General features: G+C 40.0%; 1 protein-coding gene across 2 annotated transcripts in view; it reads right to left on the bottom strand.

Moving 5' to 3' along the window:
- Nucleotides 1–412: 412 nt before the first annotated feature.
- Nucleotides 413–22,897, bottom strand: part of pla2g6 (phospholipase A2, group VI (cytosolic, calcium-independent)) — a 138,342-nt gene continuing 115,857 nt past the window's right edge. For both annotated transcript variants that reach the window (XM_072272009.1, XM_072272008.1), the window contains 4 exons: nt 20,765–20,919; nt 16,993–17,160; nt 9,726–9,799; nt 413–4,723 (listed from right to left, as the gene is read on the bottom strand). In XM_072272009.1, the coding sequence (XP_072128110.1) occupies nt 4,579–4,723; nt 9,726–9,799; nt 16,993–17,160; nt 20,765–20,919 (542 nt within the window). In that variant the 3' untranslated portion in view covers nt 413–4,578. The remainder of the gene's footprint in view (nt 4,724–9,725; nt 9,800–16,992; nt 17,161–20,764; nt 20,920–22,897) is intronic.

Raw genomic sequence — 22,897 nt, forward strand, 5'->3', positions numbered from 1 at the left:
GAAGCTCCTCTTCCAATCTTTTCTCCCATTGTCCACTCTCTTCTCCTATCAGAGTCCTTCGTCAGCCCTTTACCTTTTTCACCCACCGCCCTCCCCCACCCATCCAGCTTCACCTATCACCTTCCAGTTTGTATTCCTTCCCCTCCTCCAACTTCTTACTTCCGGCTTCTTCCCCCTTTACTTTCCAGTCCAGTTGACGGTCTCGGCCTGAAACTTCGACTGTTTATTCCTCTCCATAGATGCTGCCTGACCTGCTGAGTTCCTCCAGCATTTTGTACCTGTTACTATTAATTTATAGTAAAATCTACCAGCAGACATTGCCACCTATCCTGTGTCCTATGTAATTATAAGCAATGGGATCCATTTTCCACTTAATCAAAATAGGTAATTAACAGCACTGGAACTTGCAATATGTAATTGAAATGATTTTATTCCATTTAAAATAAAGTGTAACATTTTATATTAGGAATTAATACAGTAAATCATAAAGAAAACAATCCATAACAATATTACTGAACAGTGAAGGAACTTGTTGGAGTTGGATTCTATTGTATTTTTGTTTTCCTGCGGGTGCCTGCAAGGAAATGAATTTCAAGGTTGTATATACCATACATACTTGGATAATAAATTTACTTTGAACTTTTGGATAAAGCATTAAACTGGTGACTCTCAGCTGGATTACAAAGGTGTGAATGGAATACTCAATCCTGCATTGTATCAAATCACCGCGAATTGTGTTGGACAGGCTAGTCACTCTGCTTCAGAGCATGCCCACAACTCACGAACCCTAACCTGTACATCTTTGGAATGAGGGAGGAAACTGGAGCACTCGAAGAAAATCCACAGAGTCATTGGGAGAATGTCCTTAGACAGTGGTGGGAAACAAACTCTGCTTGATGATCACTAGCACTGTAAAGTGGTTGCTCTAACTGCTATGCTCTCTAAACCAAGTTCTTAACCTTATATCTAGATTCATAATGCTCTCCTAAAACTTGCATCAATTTTTTTTTCAGTAATGATCCCGTGACACTTCAGCCATCATGTTCTACTCATTGCTACCATCAGAGAGGAGGTACAGGAGCCTGAAGACACAATCTCAACATTTTAGAAACAGCTTCTTGAACTCCCCCATCAGATTTCTGAACGGACAATGAACCCATGAACACCACTGCACTATTTTACTCTCTTTTTGTGCTACTTTAAAATTCATTTCTTACTGTAATTTATAGCATCTTTATGTATTGCAATGTACTACTGCCTCATAAGTTTCACAACATATCTCAGTAGTAATAAACTTGATTCTGATTCATATTTTAGATGAGAAGACAGAGAAAAGATTTACTGGAATGGATGAAAGAATTCAGTTACACAGTTAGTCTAATGTTTCCTTTGTAGAGGGTTGGGGCGGGATTCAATAGAAGCAGACAGGTCAAGACTGGCTGAGATGTGAAAAATGACGAGAGGCTGGAGGTAATGGAATGGAGGATGATAGATGGAGTCCAAATGAATGGTCTTGACCCAAAACATTACATATCCACTTCCCTCCACAGATGCTGCCTGCCCTGATGAGTTCCTTCAGCATTCTGTTTGTTGGTGAAAAAATTAGAAGTGTTCTTGTTACTGGTGGTCAAAAGTTAGGAGTATGTGCAGTACTATGCAAAGGCCTCAGGCACATTTATGCAGCCAGGGTGCCCAAGACCTTTTGCACAGCACTGTATTTGTCAGTGTGGAGACGAGAGCGAGCTTGTAAATCTGGTGGGAGCACAGGAGGTTGAGAATGGCGAGGGTGGAGTGCCACAAGAGAGGTGTGGGACAGGTGGCAAGGCAGGGGAGTGCCAAGGGGGTGCGGTGTGGTGCTGGTGCAGACTCGCCCTGCCCTGAGACACCAGGCAACGTCATTAAATTCCAAACAATTGGCTTATTGATCATTACAGAATGTCTCTCTGGTGCTTCCCACTCCCTCCCCTCTATCTTCCCCTTTTCCCAACCACAATTTCCCTCTCCCTGTCCCCCTTCCACACTCAGACCACATTAGAGGCCCATATCAGAATCAGGTTCATCATCACTCACATATGCCATGAAATTTATTTGTTTTTGCAGCAGTACCGTGCAATACATAAAATTATAACCGTACTGTGCAAAAAGTCTTAGGTACCCTAACTATACATGTGCGCCCAAGACTTTTGCTCAGTACTGTAGGTTTGACATTTTGATCAAAAGGAATTTGTGAAAATGATCTGACCTCACCACTGGGAATGGCAAGGAAACAGTTAGTTCAAGCTCTCAGTAGAGACACTGGGGAGAGGATAACTGTAGAGAAAGGGCAAAGGATGAGTTTGCTCTACAGAGTTTTATTGCCTCATTTTTATTATAACAAGAGTATGATTATGACACAAAGTACATCACTGGAATCACTGTACTCCTTTACTCCTAAGTTAAGGCTCATTTATTCATATAACGTTTATCTTGTTTGGTTATATTCATTTATTCTTTATTCTAATTACATCATACACTATTAGTGCAAATAGTTAGTTTCATAAACATAGATAACGGAACAGAGAGACTCTGCAATCCAGTTTGAACCACCTTCTCTGCATCATTTAAAGGAAATATGACAGTACAGTTTGTTGGCTCTTGTTTCATGCAACACAGTACAGCAGCATTTATAAAACAAAGTGCATCGCAATTAAATACATTAAAATCATATAAGGCTGTCAGTTCATCAATTTGAATAAACATAAATTTAAAACATGTCTATGCAGTGTATCAAGTTTACATGTTTTTAAGGCAACATACCATCTTTTCTTTCAAGGCCTTTAGAATAAAGATCTGTGCCACTATGTCAACAAACTCCAATTTGCTTTAGAACTAATAATGCTGAATCATGATTATAGTATATATAACCATCAGGAAAGTATGTCTGAAGGGTCTGTCTTAATCTGTATAACTCTATGAAACTACAAAACACCAGAGCTTATTTGTGTTCTATAAAGTGTGTATGGAATATTACTGCCTGCATTATAGAGGTGGGCTAACTGTTCATCATATTGAGGTTTTAACTGTATTCGAAGAGGTGGAGAACACTAATGCACACGACCAGCTCCATGTTCTCCTTGTAATTAAGAACACAACATTATTCTCACACCTGCATCTGCCTTCCACATTTATTTTGTTTGAATGTAGGTTCGGACTGAGCAAAGTATTGTTTGTTTTCCCATTAACCCATTGAACAATTAACTAATTATACCTGGATTGGTCTACAAATTGATCTTGTCTACCCAGTCTGATAAGGGCAATTGTGTTTTTTTAAGCAACTTGCAAACGTTAACATCACGTAATCAGACATCTGAAGCAATGCCAAACTTCAAAGACAGAAGAGTATAAATATTTTAAATGGTATTTCCCTTAATGAGCATGTATTTGGGACACTTTGGTTTTTAATTATATTAACTCTCTTTCCCAGCTGAAGAACTAACAGGCTCGGCAAGAATATTAAGACAAAACTGAAAGGAATATAATTAGGCATAACAAAATGCATAATTCTCCACGACTACAATTAGTTACGTTTAAAATATTTTAAAGTTTGTAATAGAAAAAATTACATTAACCCATTATCCACATACTATCAACGGACACGATACACAATCTGGTCAAATGCAGTTGAGTCTCAGACTTTCTTTCCATCAAAAATCCATAGAGTTTCCAGCTGATTTGGTAAGGAGAATCACAAGTCCAAGGACATTGTATAAGCCATTTAAGACCAAGATGAGGAGAAATTTCTTCTCCCAGACAGCAATGACGTGAAATTCTCAACCACAGAAAAATGTTGTCAGTCAATCAAAGGCTTTCCTCTAATTTTCCTACATCATTTCCAGGCATATAATATTGACAGCCACTGGTTTTGCTCTTCACGCCTAATGAAAGTATTCACCCCGTACCTAAAGATGCAAAGCACAGCTTCAAAATTAAAGATTCCCTACCCCAATGAAATGAACTTTGTACCTCCAACCAAATGCCTTGAAATAACATACATAATTTTTATATCAACTTTCTTTAATCAATTCTGTAAGCCAGGTTTTGAGGTTATTCTTGTTACTTAACCTATACATTCACAGTATTAAAATATTATGCACTGCCTCCAAGATCAAATATCCCTCTAAGTATGATGCAAAATAATTTAATTTTGTACCCCAGACACATTCTGGTAAGTTTGCGTGGACCATCTGCCTGTCAAACTGGATCCTGGTTTCCTCTACTCAACAGCGAACCCCTCATTAATTGGAAACACTCAACACTCAGCTAGTCTAGTGCATCACTAAAGAGAAAAGCATGGTTATGAGATTCGTAGCTGAATACACTCTTGACTGGGATCTCTTTGTTTCTCCTTGATTTTATTTACACAAGACACAAAAGTATTAGGCATTGTGAATTTTTGCTGGGTTAAAACTTTGTAATGTACCATTATTTAGTTCTAGTCATCACAAGTATAAAATAATTAAATTAAACATTAAATGTGTGGCAAAAAGTCATTCGGCTCAAATATCTTCCAGTGGTTGATCAGTCTTCCTTCCACACTAATCAAGCACTTAACAGAAGATGGGCAAGTTCTTGGATCCTGTCCCTCTCTTGATGGATGTAGATTTGCGTATCCCAAAGCATATTAACTAAAATAGTATTATCAATTTCATCCAGCATCACATCTGTCTTCAACTGAGAGTTCAACCTGGAAAGATAAAATGAAGCAAATCAGATTTGGCCAACATTCACATGACTTCCTTACACAGTCAGGCTCAGCATCTCGCCACACAACCGATGACCTGTGCAAGAGGCGCACGATGACCTTATGCCAGCAAACCAAGTTACCACTATCAGTATTCCTATAAAATTTTACAGAACAGAGCTTAAGATCTGTTAATCCTCATAGCCTCAGCAGACACATTTCTTGTCTCTTAATTAGAAAACTTTAAATCAAATTCCCTCATCCTAAGTGTAGAGCACAAGAATCTAAACTGATGCTTCAGTGCCATACTGAGACAGCTCCACACAAAATCCAAGATTCAAGTTTATTTATCACATGTACATCAAAAGATACAGTCCTCCATCATTTTGTGTGTGATGCAGTGAGACACATTATTTGCATAAACAATTAAAACACCCATGGGTGTGCTGGGGCAGCCTGCAAGTGTCACCACACATTCTGGTGCCAAAATAGCACGCCCACAATGCTCAGCGGAACAACACAGAATACAACAAGCAATAAAATAACAGCGAAGCAAGCCCTGTTCCTCTCTCCCATCCATGCACACACACAGTCCTCTAACCCCAAATAGAGCATTTTCTGGCCTTCAGCAGACTTGGATTTGGATTTGGATTTGGACCCAGACACACAGATTTTGCATCTATAACTATCCCACTGGACTCGCAGAGGTTCACAGAACCTGGGCTCCAGCCAATGGGCCTCAATTTCCAGACTTCCAATTTGATTCTCAGACCTCAATCCTTGGCATTGACTCAAAGGACTGGCCAATAACTGAACACAAGGACTCAAACTCTCGACTTGTCAAATGACGGAACCCCAAAACTAAGCCTTGAACTCTGATCTCACCAATTTGCAAACCCAGGAGGCGTCATCAGACCTCACTCATCCTGCCCACACAGAACTCCGACTCCAGAACCTGCTGACAACTTACGATCTCTCTCTTTCTCACTGCCTGCCTGTCTGTCTGTCTCTTTCTCTCTCACTCCTGCGTCAGCAAGGACCTGGACCCACTGCAATTTGCCTATCGCCACAATATGTCAATGGCAGATGCAATCTGAATGGCTCTTCAAATGGCTTTAGATCACCTGGACAATACAAACACCTACTTCAGGATGCTATTCGTTGACTATAGCTTAGCGTTTAACACCATAATTCCCACAGTCCTGATCGATAAGCTACAGAACCTGGATTTCTGTACTTCCTTCTGCAATAAGAACAACTTCCTAACCTGAAGACCACAATCTGTGCAGATTGGTGATAATATCTCATTCTTGCTGATGATCAACACTGATGCACCGCAGGGGTGTGTGATTAGCCCACTGCTCTACTTTCTCTATACTCATTACTGTGTGGCTGGGTACAGCTCCAATGCAATCTATAAATTTGCAGATGATACAACCACTGGTGGTAGAATCTCAGATGGAGATGAGAGGGCGTACAGCTGAGTGGTGTCATGGGAACAACTTTGCATTCAATGTCAGTAAGACCCAAGAGCTGATTTTGGACTTCAGGAATGGTAAATGAGAGAATACAAACATAGAGGGATCAGAAATGGAGAGAGTGAGCTACTTCAAGTTCCTTAGTGTCAAAATCTCTGAGGATTTAACCTGGTACCAACGTACTGATACAGCTATAAAGAAGGCAAGACATTATTTCATTAGGAGTCTGAAGAGATTTGTTTTGTCACCTAAACCACTCAAAATCTTCTATAGATGTGCCATAGTGAGCATTCTGACAGGCTGCATCACTGTCTGGTATGGAGGGGCTACTGCACAGAACTGAAAGAAGCTACAGAACGTTGTAAAATTAGTCAGCCCCATCTTGGATACTAGCCTCCACAGTATCCAAGACATCTTCAAGGAGTGATGCCTCAGAAAGGTGACATCCATTACAGAAGACCCCCATCACCCACAACATGCCCTCTTCTCATTTTTACAATCAGGGAGGAGGTACAGGAGCCTGAAGGAACACACTCAGAGATTCAGAAACAGCTTCTTCCCCTCTGCCATCCAATTCCAAAATGGACATTGAACCCATGAACACTATCTCACTTTTATATTTATATTATTTCTGTTTGGTACTGTTTAACATACATATATATACTTACTGTAATTGATTTACTTTTTTTCTTTCTACATTATCATGTATCGCTTTGTACTGCTGCTGCGAAGTTAACAAATTTCATGACACATGATAATAAACCTGATTCTGATTCTATCTACCTGTCAACTCTTTCAAGTAGATACAACATATTCTATGACAGTGCCATGAAGTTACAATTTTTTTCTCTGTACTCTGCATAATATTTATCCCTTATTACTAAAATGCCTTTTATATTGAAACTAGTTCTTTATTTTCTTGCACAATAGTGATGACACTTCAAAGGCATCTCCCCACATTTGGTGACAGGTGCAGCAGAAGCACACGAAGGTGAGACACACCAAACTAAGTTATCACTCTGTTACTATGCTTGTAAAGTCTTACAGAACAGAGTTTAAGATCTATTGTCCACCCTTGCTTCAGGAGACACAATTCTTGCCTCTTAATTAGAATCAGATTTTTTAGATTTTGCATTACATAATGGGATAGCTTGGGATTTCTGACTCTAAATTTATATGCTACCAGTAAGCAGTTTTTGTCTTACACTTGTTCATTGCACATACAGTATGTACTTAACAGTAAAAATTATTACATACTATTAATATAATGAAAATATAAAGTGTGCAGGGTAACAAAAGCAGCACAGCAGCACTGGGAAATGAGGAACAACAAACAACAGCAGACATTCAGGCTCACCTACAATGCCGTATTTTGATTAAAAGGTTACAGTATACAGTATTTGCATATTACTTTTTTATAGCTTTTATGTAAGGTATAAAAACAATCAGCATTGTAAATGTGTTCTGGAGTCAGATTTTTATCAAACACGTTGACTTTAAAATTTTCACAACCTTTAAAAGTTTTATGGCATGCCTTGTCTTAAATTTCAATCAGCTTTCTGTCTATTCACAATTAACTTCAATTTTCAGTTTGTCGTGATAGATCTTTACTTGTTTCATGATCAGCACACCATACTTTATACTTCATTGTCGCCAAACAATTGATACTAGAACGTACAATCATCACAGCGATATTTGATTCTGCACTTCCCACTCCCTGGATTACAAATATTAAATATTAAAAATAGTTAAAATTAGTAAATATTAAAGATTTAAATTATAAATCATAGGTAGAAAATAGAAAAATGGAAAGTAAGGTAGTGCAAAAAAACCAAGAGGCAGGTCCGGATATTTGGAGGGTACGGCCCAGATCCAGATCAGGATCCGTTCAGCAGTCTTATCACAGTTGGAAAGAAGCTGTTCCCAAATCTGGCCATATGAGTCTTCAAGCTCCTGAGCCTTCTCCCGGAGGGAAGAGGGACGAAAAGTGTGTTGGCTGGGTGGGTCGTGTCCTTGATTATCCTGGCAGCACTGCTCCAACAGCATGTGGTGTAAAGTGAGTCCACGGACGGAAGATTGGTTTGTGTGATGTGCTGCACCGTGTTCACCACCTTCTTCAGCTTCTCTCGGTCTTGGACAGGACAACTTCCATACCAGGTTGTGATGCACCCTAGAAGAATGCTTTCTACGGTGCATCTATAAAAATTAGTGAGGGTTTTAGGGGACAGGCCAAATTTCTTTAGTTTTCTCAGGAAGTAAAGGCGTTGGTGGGCCTTCTTGGCAGTGAATTCTGCTTGGTTGGACCAAGTCAGGTCATTTGTGATATTGACCCCAAGGAACTTAAAGCTTTTGACCTCTTCCACTTGCACACCACCGATGTAGATTGGGTCATGCAGTCCGCTACTCCTTCTGAAGTCAACAACCAATTCCTTCGTCTTGCTGACGTTGAGGGATAGGTTACTGTCTTCACGCCATGCCACCAGGTTCTTAATTTCTTCTCTGTACTCAAACTCATCATTACCCGAGATACGGCCTACAATTGTTGTGTCATCAAATATATTGAGTTTGATGGAAACTTGGCTACACAATCATGGGTGTACAGTGAGTACAGCAGGGTGCTGAGTACACAGCCTTGTGGGGCACCGGTGCTCAGAGTGATTGTAGAGGAGAGCTTGTCCCCTATTTTTACAGCCTGGGTCCTGTCTGTGAGGAAGTTGAAGATCCAGCTGCAGATCTGAGTTCTAAGGCCCAGGCTCCGGAGCTTAGGGATCAGTTTATTTGGAATGATGGTATTAAAGGCAGAGCTGTAGTCAATGAAAAGGAGCCTTACGTATGCGTCTTTATTCTCCAGGTGTTCTCAGGAGGAATGTAGGGCCAGAGAGGTGGCATCTGCTGTTGACCTGTTGCTCCGATAGGCGAATTGCAAAGCTTCGAGGTTGACCAGTAGGCTGTGGTTGATATGTGCCATAACCAATCTCTCGAAGCACTTCATAGCAATTGATGTCAGAGTCATAGGTCGATAGTGGCATATGTTCACTTCAGCGCTGACAAATTCATTCTTTCAATACCCGATCGAGATCTTCATTTTTTGCTTTATGCAACGTTTTTCTATTTTTCATCAACTTCTGTTCAGTACATATATGAGGTCACTGTCTGTGATGCGCAGAGCATCACCTGTGAGCCTTCTCAGTGCCTTGTGGAATTTTTCATTTGTGATGTCATGCCAGTGCTCAAAAAAATTTTGGATTTCAGAGGTTTTTGGATTTTGAAATTTCGGGTAAGGGATACTCAACCTGTATTAGCAATTATTAGCCAAGGAATGGTGAATAACTCAACTGTTTGCCTTCAAGATGTGTGAAAAGTAATACAAATACTTTGGAGATGTTCTGGATTAAGTTCACCCAGTTACTTATATCACTAATCCCAGGACAAATTAATTTCTGCCAAGGTATCCCAGTGTTAATGCAACCAACTTCACATTCAGCAAATACTGGAGTCTTGCTATATGAATTAAATGCAATGCCTACCTGAAGTATGGAATGTCCACCATTTCACACCAAGCTTTGGCTCGATCCACTGCTCGGCCATCAGAATCAGTGCACTAAAGACCAAAAGACAAAGGTTCCATTACTTGGTGTTCCGGTATTTATCAATCTCTTTTCTCATCAACAAAACTATTGTAACATTATGTTTAATATAAGAAAAACTCTCTCAAGAACTACCGGTGGCAAACCGACAAAAGGTGCATGGGCCACAGAACCATTACAAAAGAAGGCAGATTTTCAAAGGCGATGCCTCAAAAAGGTGGCATCCATCTCTAAGGATTCCCACCACTCAAGGCTTACCCTCTTCTCCTTACCACCATCAGACAGGAAGTACAGGAGCCTGAAGACACACACTGAATGTTTTAGGAACAGCTTCTTCCCCTCACCATCAGATTTCTGAACGGACAATGAACCCATGAACACTATGTCACTATTTTTGCACTACTTATTTAATTTTTCAAGATATATTGCTCAGTGTAATTTATGGAATATCTTATGTATTGCACTGTCTTGCTACCGCAAAACAGATTTCATGATTGAAATATTGCAGAATATTGGTAGCTTGTGTTGGCTACTTCGAAGTCTGGTTGAACACCAAGCTTGGCAAATGTTTCTGCTCTAATTGAGAAGCCATCATCAGTGCGCAGTTGAGGGTGTTGTCTCCTCAGAATGCCAGCTTATATACTCCTCTGGGGTGCAAATGGAAGAAAACACTTCCCTCAAAGATAGCCATTCAGAATCTTCTACTGCTAAACTGTTCATAGTGTTTCAAACCAGCCAACCAGATTACGGCATCTAATCGATATCCCTAGAGGAGTATATAAACCATCATTCCGAGGAGACAATATCCTCAACTGCACACTGATGATGGCTTCTCGATTGGAGCCAAAACGTCTGTAAACATTTTGGCAAGCTCAGTGATCAACCAAACTTCCAAATTTCATGATATATGTCAGTGATAATAAACCTGATTCTAATTCTGATTCTTAAAAGTATCATAACAGGTAAGAGAGAGCTGGAGAGATATGGCTTTGGGAAGAAATCCAAGGCTTGGAGTTTGGTAACCAAAAAATGCGGCCATTGCTGGAAGAATTAAACTCAAAGAGGCAAAGAGTTCAGAGGTCTAAAGGTTTTGGAGTTAGGTATAGGGCCTTATAGAGTGGTGAGCACATAGAAAGGTATGAAAATACAATTTCTTTCTCACTGAACCATCTACTCCCCGAGAGGCATCAGTTCCAATGAATTTCCAACTGGAACATCAGTAATTTTACTGATGACCAGTAATTTGACTCATCAACTGGTCAGTAACTTTAAATTCCTTGGCGTTATAATTTTGGATATGGGACCATTACAAAGAAGGCACTGTAGTGTCTCTACTTTTAGAAGTTAGCACAGATTTGACATATCAGCTAAAACCGACAAACTTCTATAAGTGCACAGTGGAGAGTATCCTGATTGTATCATGGCCTGGTATGGAAACACTAATGTCCAGGAAAGGAACGGTTATTACCCACCATCAGGCTAACTTAGCATGGATAACTTCACTCACCTCAACAGTGAACTGAGCACTAAACTCAACCCGTGGATTCACTTTCAAGGATTCTACTACCAAGTTCTCAGTATTATTTATATATATGTTTATCTATTTATTTATTATTTGATTTTTTTTTGTATTTGCATATTTTGTCTTCTTTTGCACATTGGTTGCTTGTCTGTCTGAGTTTGTGTGTAGCTTTTCACTGATTATATTGTATTGAGATGCAGTTGGTAAGTATGCTCTCAACGGTACAGCGGTAAAAGTCTGTCAGTATCTTGGGACAGAGGTGAGCTTTCTTGATGCTCCATAGGAAATGAAGTATCCCAGAAACTTAATTGTTTTATATTCGTCTACCAGTTGTATTGTATCCTGCTATTCTGTATTATATTCTACTAGCTCTTTTCATCCTAATGTCTAATATTCTGCACTTGTCCAAAGTTCATGTTTGTATCTTCAGAAAATAGTTCTACTGATTGAATTAATTGCTTTAGCTTGACTGATGCAGGAGTGTATAATTTCAAATTGTCCATGTATAGAAAATGTGCGAAGGTATAATTTGTTTGGATGTCTCTTATTTGACACCCTATTTTCAACCAATTCTGTAAATTTGAGAGCTGGTTTAAAGCTAGATGAAACCATAGTGGGCTTAAAGAGTCGCCCCAGAAAATGCACTGATATAATTTGATAACAGTGGTTGTTCTTTATTGGTTGTAATAGATAATGCGATTATAGTACGCCAACTCTTCATCAGATGTTGTAAGAATTTCACAAGTATTGGGTGTACTTTATATATTAAGAGCTTCTATTACCATGAGTGTGGGACAGATTCAAATACTTTTTGGTAGTCAATATTACAACATAAAAGATACCTGCTTTTCTGTTGGATTTAGAATTATAGAATCTATAATCAGGTGTTCTTTAAATCCTTTTTGTATCCTTTCAACATCCTGTTCTGTTTTCAGTATATTGTAGTTATCTAAATGAGTGGTGATAAATTGCGAGGTGCATGATGTTACAATTTTATATATAGTTTGTAAACAAGTAACAGGACAATATTTTGATTGGTCATTTTTGAGTTTTCTTTTAGAGATGTGCTTTACCTTCTGTCAAAAATTCAGGCATTTTTTCAAGATTTTTAAGAAAATTGTTGTTGTGTATTTATAGGTATGGATAAAGGTAAGTAAATTTTTATGCCAATAATTATGAATATTATCACTGCCAGTACTTACTTTCTTTTCTTTCCAAATCTTTTTATTATTTTTTTCCGAAAATAAACACGAGTACGTCAAAGTAAACAACACTTACAATGTCTCAAGAAAAAAAAATTATATAAAGATTGAAAAAATTTTGTGATGAAAAAAAAACCCTACTAAGCAAGAAAAGTGGGAAAAAAGAAAAATCCCACTCGGTGTTCAACCCGAGAGCCGTGCGTCATACATAAAGCTTCTAAAGATAAACATCAAACCGCCAGCAAAGACTGCCAGTACTTTTACACTTGTGGGTATCTTTTATAACCACTTTTAGCATACCCATTGCAACTTCATGTGCTTGTATGCCTACATTGTGTGAGTGCATTCTTTTTCCTCTTAATTCAGCTTGCTTCTTCATTCTGCATTTCCTTGTTTAACCAGATATTAGACCAAAAGTTCATTATCACTGTGTTTGTTGATAATTCTGTGCTAGGATTGGTGACACTTTGGTGTGTTGAATTTAGTTTCAACATCCTATATAAATCTTTTTCATTGCTCTTGAGCTGAAAATTCTGTTTTCTTCATTGTGTGCATTTCATGTATCTATTTAGTTTGGCTTTGTATGCACCAAGCTTTTGTTTTAGTGTATCTATAAATTCTAATTGTTCTTCTTCTTATTCTTAATTCTTCTTATTATTACAGTATTTGCACAGTTTACCTTCTTCTGCACAGTGGTTGTTTGTCGCTCTTTGTTAGTGTTGGGTATGTGGCCAAGTGGTTAAGGCGTTCGTCTAGTGAGCTGAAAATCGCTAGTTCGAGCCTCAGCTGTGACAGCGTGTTTGTGTCCTTGAGCAAGGCACTTAACCACACATTGCCCTAGTGTCTGCGCGAGGACTGGCGCCTCACACAGACTTCTAATCTGCGCCTTGTAAGGCATGAAAATACCAGACGCAGGCCTCTGAAGGTCTGAGTCAACGCTCCCTCCCTCCCTGTAAGTGTGTAGTTTTTCATTAATTCTATTGCATTTTTTGTTCTACAGTGAATGTCTACAAGAAAATTAATCTCAAGGTAGTATATAGTAACATACACTATCTTACATAAAGTGATAATGAGATACAGTAAGATACATAAAGTGAGTCAATTTAGTTTGAAGCTATTTAATGGCTGATGAGGCATACATTAATGATAACGGCAGATATAAAACCTTATTAAACCCATTGTGAGAGAAAGCAGAATAAAGATGCAAAAAAGGTAGCAGCAAAGTAAGCAAGAAATCAGCTGCTGCCAAACTTGGTTTTCAGTTTTCTGCATTGTGGATATTGGGAAGGCTTAGAAGAGGCAGAATGTGCCAATACAAGATATTCTGCGGATGCTGGAAATCTTACACAAACGCACACACGAACACACACACGTGTATATACACACACACACACACACACACACACACACACACACACACCTGGAGGTACTCAGCAGGTCAGGCTGAGAGGAGTAAACAATCGACATTTCAGGTGGAGAGATGCCAGAATAAGAAGGTGCAGACATGGAGGAGTACAAGCTGGCTGGTGAGACCTGGTTGGTGGGGGGTGGGGGATAGATAGGTGGGTGGGAAGAGGAAATGGTGAGAAACAGGAAAGTGATAGGTGGAAGAGGTAAGGGTCTGAATCTGAGAGGAGGAGAGAGGGCCATAAGAGAAATGGAAGGAGGAGAGGAATCAAAGGGAAGTGATGAGGAGAAGAGAAAGGGCAAGAGGGGAGCCAGAATGGAAAAAGAAGGGGAGGAGGAGAAATTACTGGAAGTTAGAGTAATTAATGTTAATGTCATCAGGTTGGAGGCTACCCCGATGGAATATGAGGTGTTTACTCCTGAAACCTGAGAGTAGCCTCATTGCGACTGTAGAGAAAACCATGGACCAGCATATCGGAATTGGAAGTACAATTAAAATGTTGGCCACCAGGAACATCAATCCTGACTATGTTCTTAGTAGGGATTGGAAAGCAATATTAAGAGCGAATCACAGAATTAAGGCAATGGGTTAAAATTCATACAAGGTGTGAGTGGAGTATCCAGTTCTGGTTGCCTCATTAGAGGAAGGATGTGGAGGCTTTGGAGAGGGTGCAGCAGCAGTTTACCAGTATGCTGCCAGGATTAGGGACTGTGCAATATGGGGAGAGGTTGAACAGGCTCTGGTGTAGCAGAGGCGGAGGGGATATCTGATAGAGGTTTATAAAATGATGACTGGCATTGATAGAGTCGACAGCCAATTAAGTTCAAAGGAGACATGTTGGGGGCAAGCTTTCTTTTTAGTGGTGAGTGCTTGGAATGTGATGCTGGGGTTGGGGGTTGCTAGAGACAGAGAAAATATAGAAGTGTTTAATAGCTTCTTGGATAGGCACATGAATATGCAGAGAATGGAGGGATGTGGACATTGTGGAGGCAGAAGGGATTCGTTTACTTCAGCATTTAATTACTAGCTTAATTAGTTCAGCACAACATTGTGGGCCTAAGGGGCTGTCTTCTGCCATGCACCAGTGCAAAGGATGCATTTGTTCTTCTCACTTCATTCTCCTCACCACTGAGCTGACTCCACTGCTTATTGACTCACATTCAAGGACTCTGCAACTCCTGTTCTCAGTATTATTTATTTACTTTTTAAAAATTTATTATTGGTACTTTTTGTCCTCTTTTTCCTTCATGTCTGATTTATTATCCCTCTCAACCCAGTTCTGTCTAAGTCCAGATTGCAGGGTCTGGGCTTATTGCTGACTCCCTTACTCATCAAGAATAGCGGACTGCAAACGTTGCAATCTGAAGCAGAAAACAAAGTGCTGCAGGAACTCAGTGGGTGAGGCAGCATCCGTGGAGGGAGATTGTCAGTCCATGTTTCGGGTTGACCCTGCAGTCTGGACTTAGACAGTTTCAAGGGAAATGCAGTGAACTAGAAAAGTGCAAAGACTGAGTTTCTTCTTTTATGGACACTGGTGAATGTACCAGTAGACCTTGAATGTGCCTCCCCATCATTACGTCAAGGGATATGGGATAAGGGCAGGAAAATGATATCAATTAGAAGATCTGCCACAATATTGTTGGACAGCAGACGTTAAAGGGCTGAATGGCCTCCTACTGATCCAGAGTCTTAGGTTTTTACACTCAGTGGCCACTTTATTAAATACATTTTGTACCTAATAAAGTGGCCACTGGGTGTATGTTCATGGTCTTCTGCTGCTGTAACGTACAGTTTCTCTTCTGCACACCAATCTAGCCATTCTCCTCTGACCTCTCTCAATAAAAGGCATTTTTGCCAACAGAACCACTGCTCACTGTTTTTTTTTTGTTTTTCGCACCATTCTCTGGAAACTCCAGAGTTTCTTTTGTGTGAAAATCCCAGGAGATCACTAGGAAACCACCCTGTCCCTCTAGCAATCATTCTATGGTTGAAGTCACTTACATCACATTTCTTCCCCATTCTGATATTTGGTCTGAACAACAACTGAAACTCTTGACCAGATTTGCACGCATTTATGCATTGAGCTTCTGCAAAATAATTGTCAAACTAGACATTTGAATTGAAGAGCAGGTGTATAGGTGTATCTAATAAAATAGCCACTGAATGCATATTTGAGTTTTGGCCCGAAACTTCAACTGTACTTTTTTGCCAAGTTCCTCCAACATTTTGTATGTGTTGCTCGGATTTCCAGCATCTGCAGATTTTCTGTTGTTTGTGAGTGTATATTCATAGTGTTGAAGGAAGATGAGTCACAGAGACATGTGGTTCATCTTCCTCCCCCATGTCTATGCTGACGTTTAAGTACCTATCCACACACATCCTACGATAATCCATTTTATTCTCTTCACATTCTCAACTTCCCCGAGATTCTACTTCCTACCCATATACAAGGGGCAATTTGCAGTGGTAACTAAACCTTCCAAACCACGCAATGCTTTCAGATTTGAGACGAAACTGGAGCACCAGGGTTAAATACATCACTGATTAGGAATTTTGTAGACATCAGAACTGGCTGTACAGTAATTTAGAAGAATGAGGGGTGATCTCCTTGAGACCTATTGAATATTGAAAGGCCTAGATAAAATGGATGTTGTGAGGATGTTTCCCATAGTGGGGAGTCTAGGACCAGTGAGGACAACCTCAGAATACAAAGACGTTCCTTCAGAATAGAGATGAAAAGGAATTCCTTTATCCAGAAGGTGGTGAATGGATGGAAATCATTGCCACAGTTGTCTGTGGAGACCACATCATTGGGTATATTTAAGGTGGAGGTTGATAGATTCCTGAATAGTAAAGGTGTCAAGGTTATGGGAAGAAGGTAAGAGAATGAAGTTGAGAGGGATAATAAATCAACCATGATGGACTGATGGAGCAGATTCAATGGGCCAAATGGCTTTATTCTTATGGCCTTATGGTTGAATTTTTGAAACAGCCTTATAAATGAGAGCTGCTGTGAGTTCTTAAATACAGTAAATTCAAACAAGGATTGTAAATATAAGCATATTTTATACTTACACAGTCAACCACCATCTTGCCCAGCTCCCGGGCACCAAAGACCGTTTTAGCCAGTTCCCAGGGATTGGAAGGACGGAAGACATCAACTGAGGACACTGGTACCTGCGGTGGTTTTCCTGTCCCAAGTGAAACCACGATACCAAGTCTCTTCACCTGATTCTCCCTACCCTGAAAATTGAACACAGTTTAAATAAAGAGACTTTGACTCTTAAAAGAGGCTTCATAAACAGTTTTCTAACTGATACAGCAGCTATCAGTTATTGAATAAAATTCCTGCTACTTGATGGGGCTAAACTTTCCTTAGACTGTCACATATACTGTACACCCAGTGACCATCTTATCAGGTACCCCCTGTACCTAATAAGATGGCCACTGAGTGTATGTTCATGGTCTTCTGTTGATGTAACCCACCCAGTTCAAGGTTCAATGCATTGTGCATTCAATGACTTATTTGAGTTACTCTTGCCTTTCTGTTAGCTTGAACTAGTCTGGCCATTCTCCTCTGCCCTTTCTCATTAACAAGAGGTTTTCACCCATGGAACTACTGCTCACTGAATTATTTTTTTTTTGTTTTTCCATATCATTCTTCATAAACTCTAGAGACTGCTGGGTGTGAAAATCCCAGGAGATCAGCAGTTTCTGAGAAACTCAAACCACCCCGGCTGGCACCAACAATCATTCCACAGTCAAAGTTACTTGGATCACCTTTCTTCCCCATTCTGATGTTTGGTCTCAACAACTGAACCTCTTGACCATGTCTGCATGTTTTTATGCACTGAGCTTCTGCCACATGATTAGCTGATTTGATATTCACATGAACGAGCAGGTGTACAGGTATACTTAATAAAGTGGCTACTGAGTGTAGATCTACAGAGAATGAAGTTCTCTAATGATCTCAAAAATTCCTTTTCCCAGTACCTACAGTGCAGAGTAAATACTGATGAACCATCTGTCAAAGTCAACACAATTGTGTGCAATTTCATTTCCATCTTGTTCTTAACCGAATTTGATGTATGCTCACTTCCTGTAGGTTATTCATAAAATTCCCTGTTAATACCCCTGTGTTATTCTCCTCACTATTTCGGGCATATTACCAAAATATTTACACCATGCGCCAATCTACATTGGTGCTTCAAGTCAGGCAGCATCTATGGAGGGGCATAAAGGAAAGAGGTCTCGGCCCATAATGTCAATTGTTCATTCCCCTCCATAGATGCTGGTTGACTTGCTGAGTTCCTCCAGAAATTTAAAACCACAAAACATAGGAGCACGATCAGGCCATTTGGCCCATTGAGTTGCTTGCACATTCCATCTTGTCTAATTCATTCTCCTCCTTCACCCTATAACCTTTGCCTGCCTTACTAATCAAGATCCTATCAATCTTTGGTTTAAATGTACCCAATGACTTGGCCTCCACAACCATCTCAGGCAATGAATTCCAAAGGTTCACCACCCCTTGATTAAAGAAATCCTCCTCATCTCTGTTCTAAAAGGACATCCTTCTATTCTAAGGCTGTGCCCTCTGGTCCTAGACTCATCCACTATAGGAAACATCCTCTCCACATCCACTATATCTAAGCCTTTCAATATTTGACAGGTTTCAATGAGATTCCTCCTCATTGTTCTAAACTCCAGTAAGGGCAGGTCCAGAGCCATCAAGCACTCCTCACACAGTATGTTTATTTCTTACATTCCCAAGAATATTCCCATAAACCTCTTCTAGACCCTCTCCAATGCCAGCACATTTTCATATTCTATAGAATCTCTTGTATTTTTAAAATACAGTACACTTCATACTTGAACTCAGCAAATTATTACTGACTTTATGACTTTGCTATAGGCAAAATAAGTCACATTCAATGTATTAATAGCAGCACAGCAATCTGGCTGTCTTAATCCACTGTGATTATCCTCTTAGATATATTATCCTAATATCTATATGCGATTCTTGTTCAAAGGATTATTAAAATATTATCATATTTCTGCCTTGTGCAATAAAAGGGTAAATCGAGGACAGGATTCCCCTTGGTTGGGATTACTTTTCTGCCTAACATTGCAACTTCCAAATAAAACTCAAAAGAAAACTGTAAACAGAGTCACAGAATTATACAGCACAGAAATAGTCCACGTCAACCAAGTTGCCTACCTCAGCTATTCCCTTTTGGTTTCATCTGTGGCTGACCCAGGATGAGATGAGGAATTGTTCCGTGCCTGTTCTTGCTGAAACATGGTTTCACAACTACATCTCATACACAATCAATCTTCAGCCATGCCACACAGGGACTTGTGCTAATATGATTTCTGGGACTGTATGTGCTATTGTAACTATATGAGCTGTGTGTGACTGTATGTACTGCGTTTGCACCTTGGTCCCGGAGGAACACTGTCTCCTTTAGCTGTATACATGTGTATGGTTGAATGATAATTGACTTGAACATAAACTTGATTCACCTGTGTTTGGCCCATATCTCTCTAAACCAGAGGTTCCCATCCTTTTTTATGCCATGGACCAACACCATTAAGCAAGGGGCCCACGGGCCCCAGGTTTGGAACCCCTGCTCTAAACCAAGGCTCCGTGGTACATTATTCCTCTTCTAAAGATAATGTATTTCCACTCTAGTCTTGTGGATTCTGAGGTGGGATCTCAAAGTCAAATGGGGAAGGTAGTGGCTAATGAGTAGTTTGTGAATTGGTCTACTTTCTCCTCTGTCTGCTCCCAATGCATGTCCTCAAGTTTCTTTGTACTATACCACATATTCCTTCCTCCCGCTGGGCAGACAGTTAGCGGGGAAAGAGTTACAGAGTCATTTAGCCATATATTATGGAAAACAGGCTCTTCAGACCAACTTGTCCCTGATAATCAAGTTTCCTTACTGAGCTCGTTCCATATTTCTGCATTTGGCCCATATCCCTCTAAACCTTTCCTATCCACCCTTCCATACCTGACCAATTGTCTTTTAGATGCCATCATTGTACCCACCTCTACCACTTGCACTGGCAACTAGCCTCATATAAATACCGCTCTCTGTATGGAAAAAGTTGCCCATCAGATTCCCTTGAAGTCTTGAAAGGTCTTGGCCTGAAACATCAACTGTTCATTCCCCTCCAGACTTGCTGATTTCCCTCAACATTCTGTGTGTGCGTTACTCAAAATTTCCAGAATCTCTTCGTGTTTTTGCCCTTGAAACCCTTCCTCTCTCAACTTAAAGCTATGTCCTCTACATTTTTGACTTCTTTACCCTGGAACTATCAACCTTGATGACGCCCTCATGATTTTATAAATTTCTCTAAGCACCCCCCTTAGCCTCTATCACAATAAAAACAGAAAAAAAACCTTCAACTTTAATCAGAAACATTAACCCTGTTTCGCTTCCCACAGACAGGAGCTGACCTACTGAGTATTTCCAGCACCAACCAAATCTTTTGGCCAGGGCCTTGAATCAACAGTAAATGTCTGAAATCAGCCTCCTGGAATTAGTTCAGTCAATTTTCATGTTGGCAGTAGGTATTTAAATACCAAGTGCATCAAAATACACATCTGGAGCAATACATACAAAATACTGGAAGAACCCAGCAGGTCAGGCAACATTTCTGGAGGGGAATAAACAGTCAATGTTTTGGGCCAAGAAGCTTCTTCAGGAATATCAGCCTGAATCATCGACTGTTTATTACCTTCCATACTTTCTGCCTGAATTTCTGAGTTCCTCCAACATTTTGTGTCTGTTTCCAGCATCTACAGAATCTCGAGTCTGTGGGGGAAAAAGAAACATACCTTTCTTTTCAGATTCTGATTGTATTCATGAATTTCAGTCAAGGCATCCAGTGTTGGATTATTTGAGAGCAGCCCCCCATCTAGGAAGCGGCCCATTGGTCGGAAGTAGGTCGGGGCTGCTCCACTGCTTCGAGCTGCTCGCCACACCAGCTGGTCTGGTTTGAAGAAAAGCAACAGTAAAGAAGTATGTAACTTAATATTCTTGATTATAAGTTACTTTTGCTAAAGTTTGTAACCTTTCAACTAACAGGGTTGATTACTCACTGTGTTCCATGCACCCACTACTCTCTGTGTAAAGAACAGAGACATCCCCCTATACCAGGTATTCCCAACCTATGGTGCACAGACTCTCAGTTAACGGTATTGGTCCATGGCATCAAAAAAAGGTTGACAGCCCCTGCTCTATACTTTCCTCCAATCACCTTAAAATTATACCTTCCTTGTATTTGCTATTTCCACCCTGGAAATAAGTCACTGGCTTTCACTTGATAGATCAAGTCACTTGATCTATGCCTCTTATCATGTTGTACACCACTATCAAGCCAACTCTCATCATTCACTCCAAAGAGAAAAGTCCTAGCTCACTTAACCTATCTTCAGAAGGTATGCCCTCAAGGCCTGGTAAATATCCTCTGCATGCTCTCTGAAGCTTTCATATCCTGAAGGACGTGTGTGTCTCTTTCTCCTCCCAAAGGATGTGAATCATAATCAGGTTTATTATTGCTGACGTATATTGTGCAACCTATTTTGTGGTAGCAGTACAGTGCAAGACATAAAAGTACTATAACTTACAATAAAAACTAAAATAAATAATGCAAAAGAGGAATAGAGTGGTAGTGTTTAAGGGCTCAGAAATCTGATGGCAGAGGGGAAGAAGCTGTTTCTAAAACACTGAGTGTGGGTTATCAGGCTGCTGTAGCTGCTCTCTGATGGTAATAATAAGAAGGGGGCATGTCCTGGATGGTGAAGATCCTGAAGGTCCTTAATGAAGGATGCCTTCTTGAGACGTCTGCCTTGGCTGGAACAGTAAAACTCCAATAATCAACAACATCAAATTGATTTTCCAGACTATTGGATGTTTCCAAATGCACATGTATTTCAATTTTTTGACATGCTACGCAGTAAATTAATTAATATTCCAGTTAACCTGTTGAGCTTAAAGGGAGCTAGAAATATTCAAGTATTCTACAACACAGCTCTGGCCAGCAAGATTCCTGATTCCCAGTGTTCCCAGCCCCAGTTCTGGTTCATGCCAATAGGCCCTCCCTGGGTTACAAAGACCTGACTTATGGACACGCCATACATACAAATGAGCTCCTATATATGTAATGATATTCACATGACATTCAGTCTTGGGGAAAAAAGTTACATATAATCACCTTGCAGTAATCAGATACCATTGTCTCTAGAATATAGGATGCCAATTTCACTGCAGAAGGACACTTAAGGGAGATGCTTTGGAAACTGACAAGCAATCATTTGCATTGTAATTGTACAATGATACAATGAGACTTTTTTTAAAAGAGACTTTTAGATAGGCACATGAATATGAGTGAAATGGAAGGACATGGGTACTGTGTAGGCAGAAATTATTAGTTTAGCTGGCCACTTGATTACTAATTTAATTGGTTCAGCACAACATTGTGGGCCAAAAGGCCAGTTCCTGTGCTGTACTGTTCTGTTTTGTTTTATGCTTGAAATGTCAAACCATCAGGATTTTCGAAAAAGCAAGCACTGGATCATGGAGTTATATTGTTCATCCCCAAACGACAGATGGGTTTGGAGTCATGTTTATACCAGACCAGGTAATGATGGACAGATTTCCTTCTCTGAAATATACTGAACAAGATGGGTTTTAGAGTGTACTCTAATAGAGCAGCACAGTAGCATAGCAACTAGTGTAATGCTTTATAGTACCAGCAGTCAGGGTTCAATACTTACCACTGTCTTTGAGGAGTTTGTACATTTTCCCTGTGATTGCGTGGGTTTTCTCCACGTGCTCTGGTTTCCTCCCATATTCCAAAGACATATGAGTTAGGGTTAGTAAATTGTGCGCATGCTAAGATGGCACCACTGTGTAAGTTAAAAGGGGGTTAGAGTACGGGATAGGAAGGGTTAAATGGTGTATGTGAC

This window comes from Mobula birostris, chromosome 11 (assembly GCF_030028105.1).
Source record: "Mobula birostris isolate sMobBir1 chromosome 11, sMobBir1.hap1, whole genome shotgun sequence".
NCBI classification, from domain to species: Eukaryota; Metazoa; Chordata; class Chondrichthyes; order Myliobatiformes; family Myliobatidae; genus Mobula; species Mobula birostris.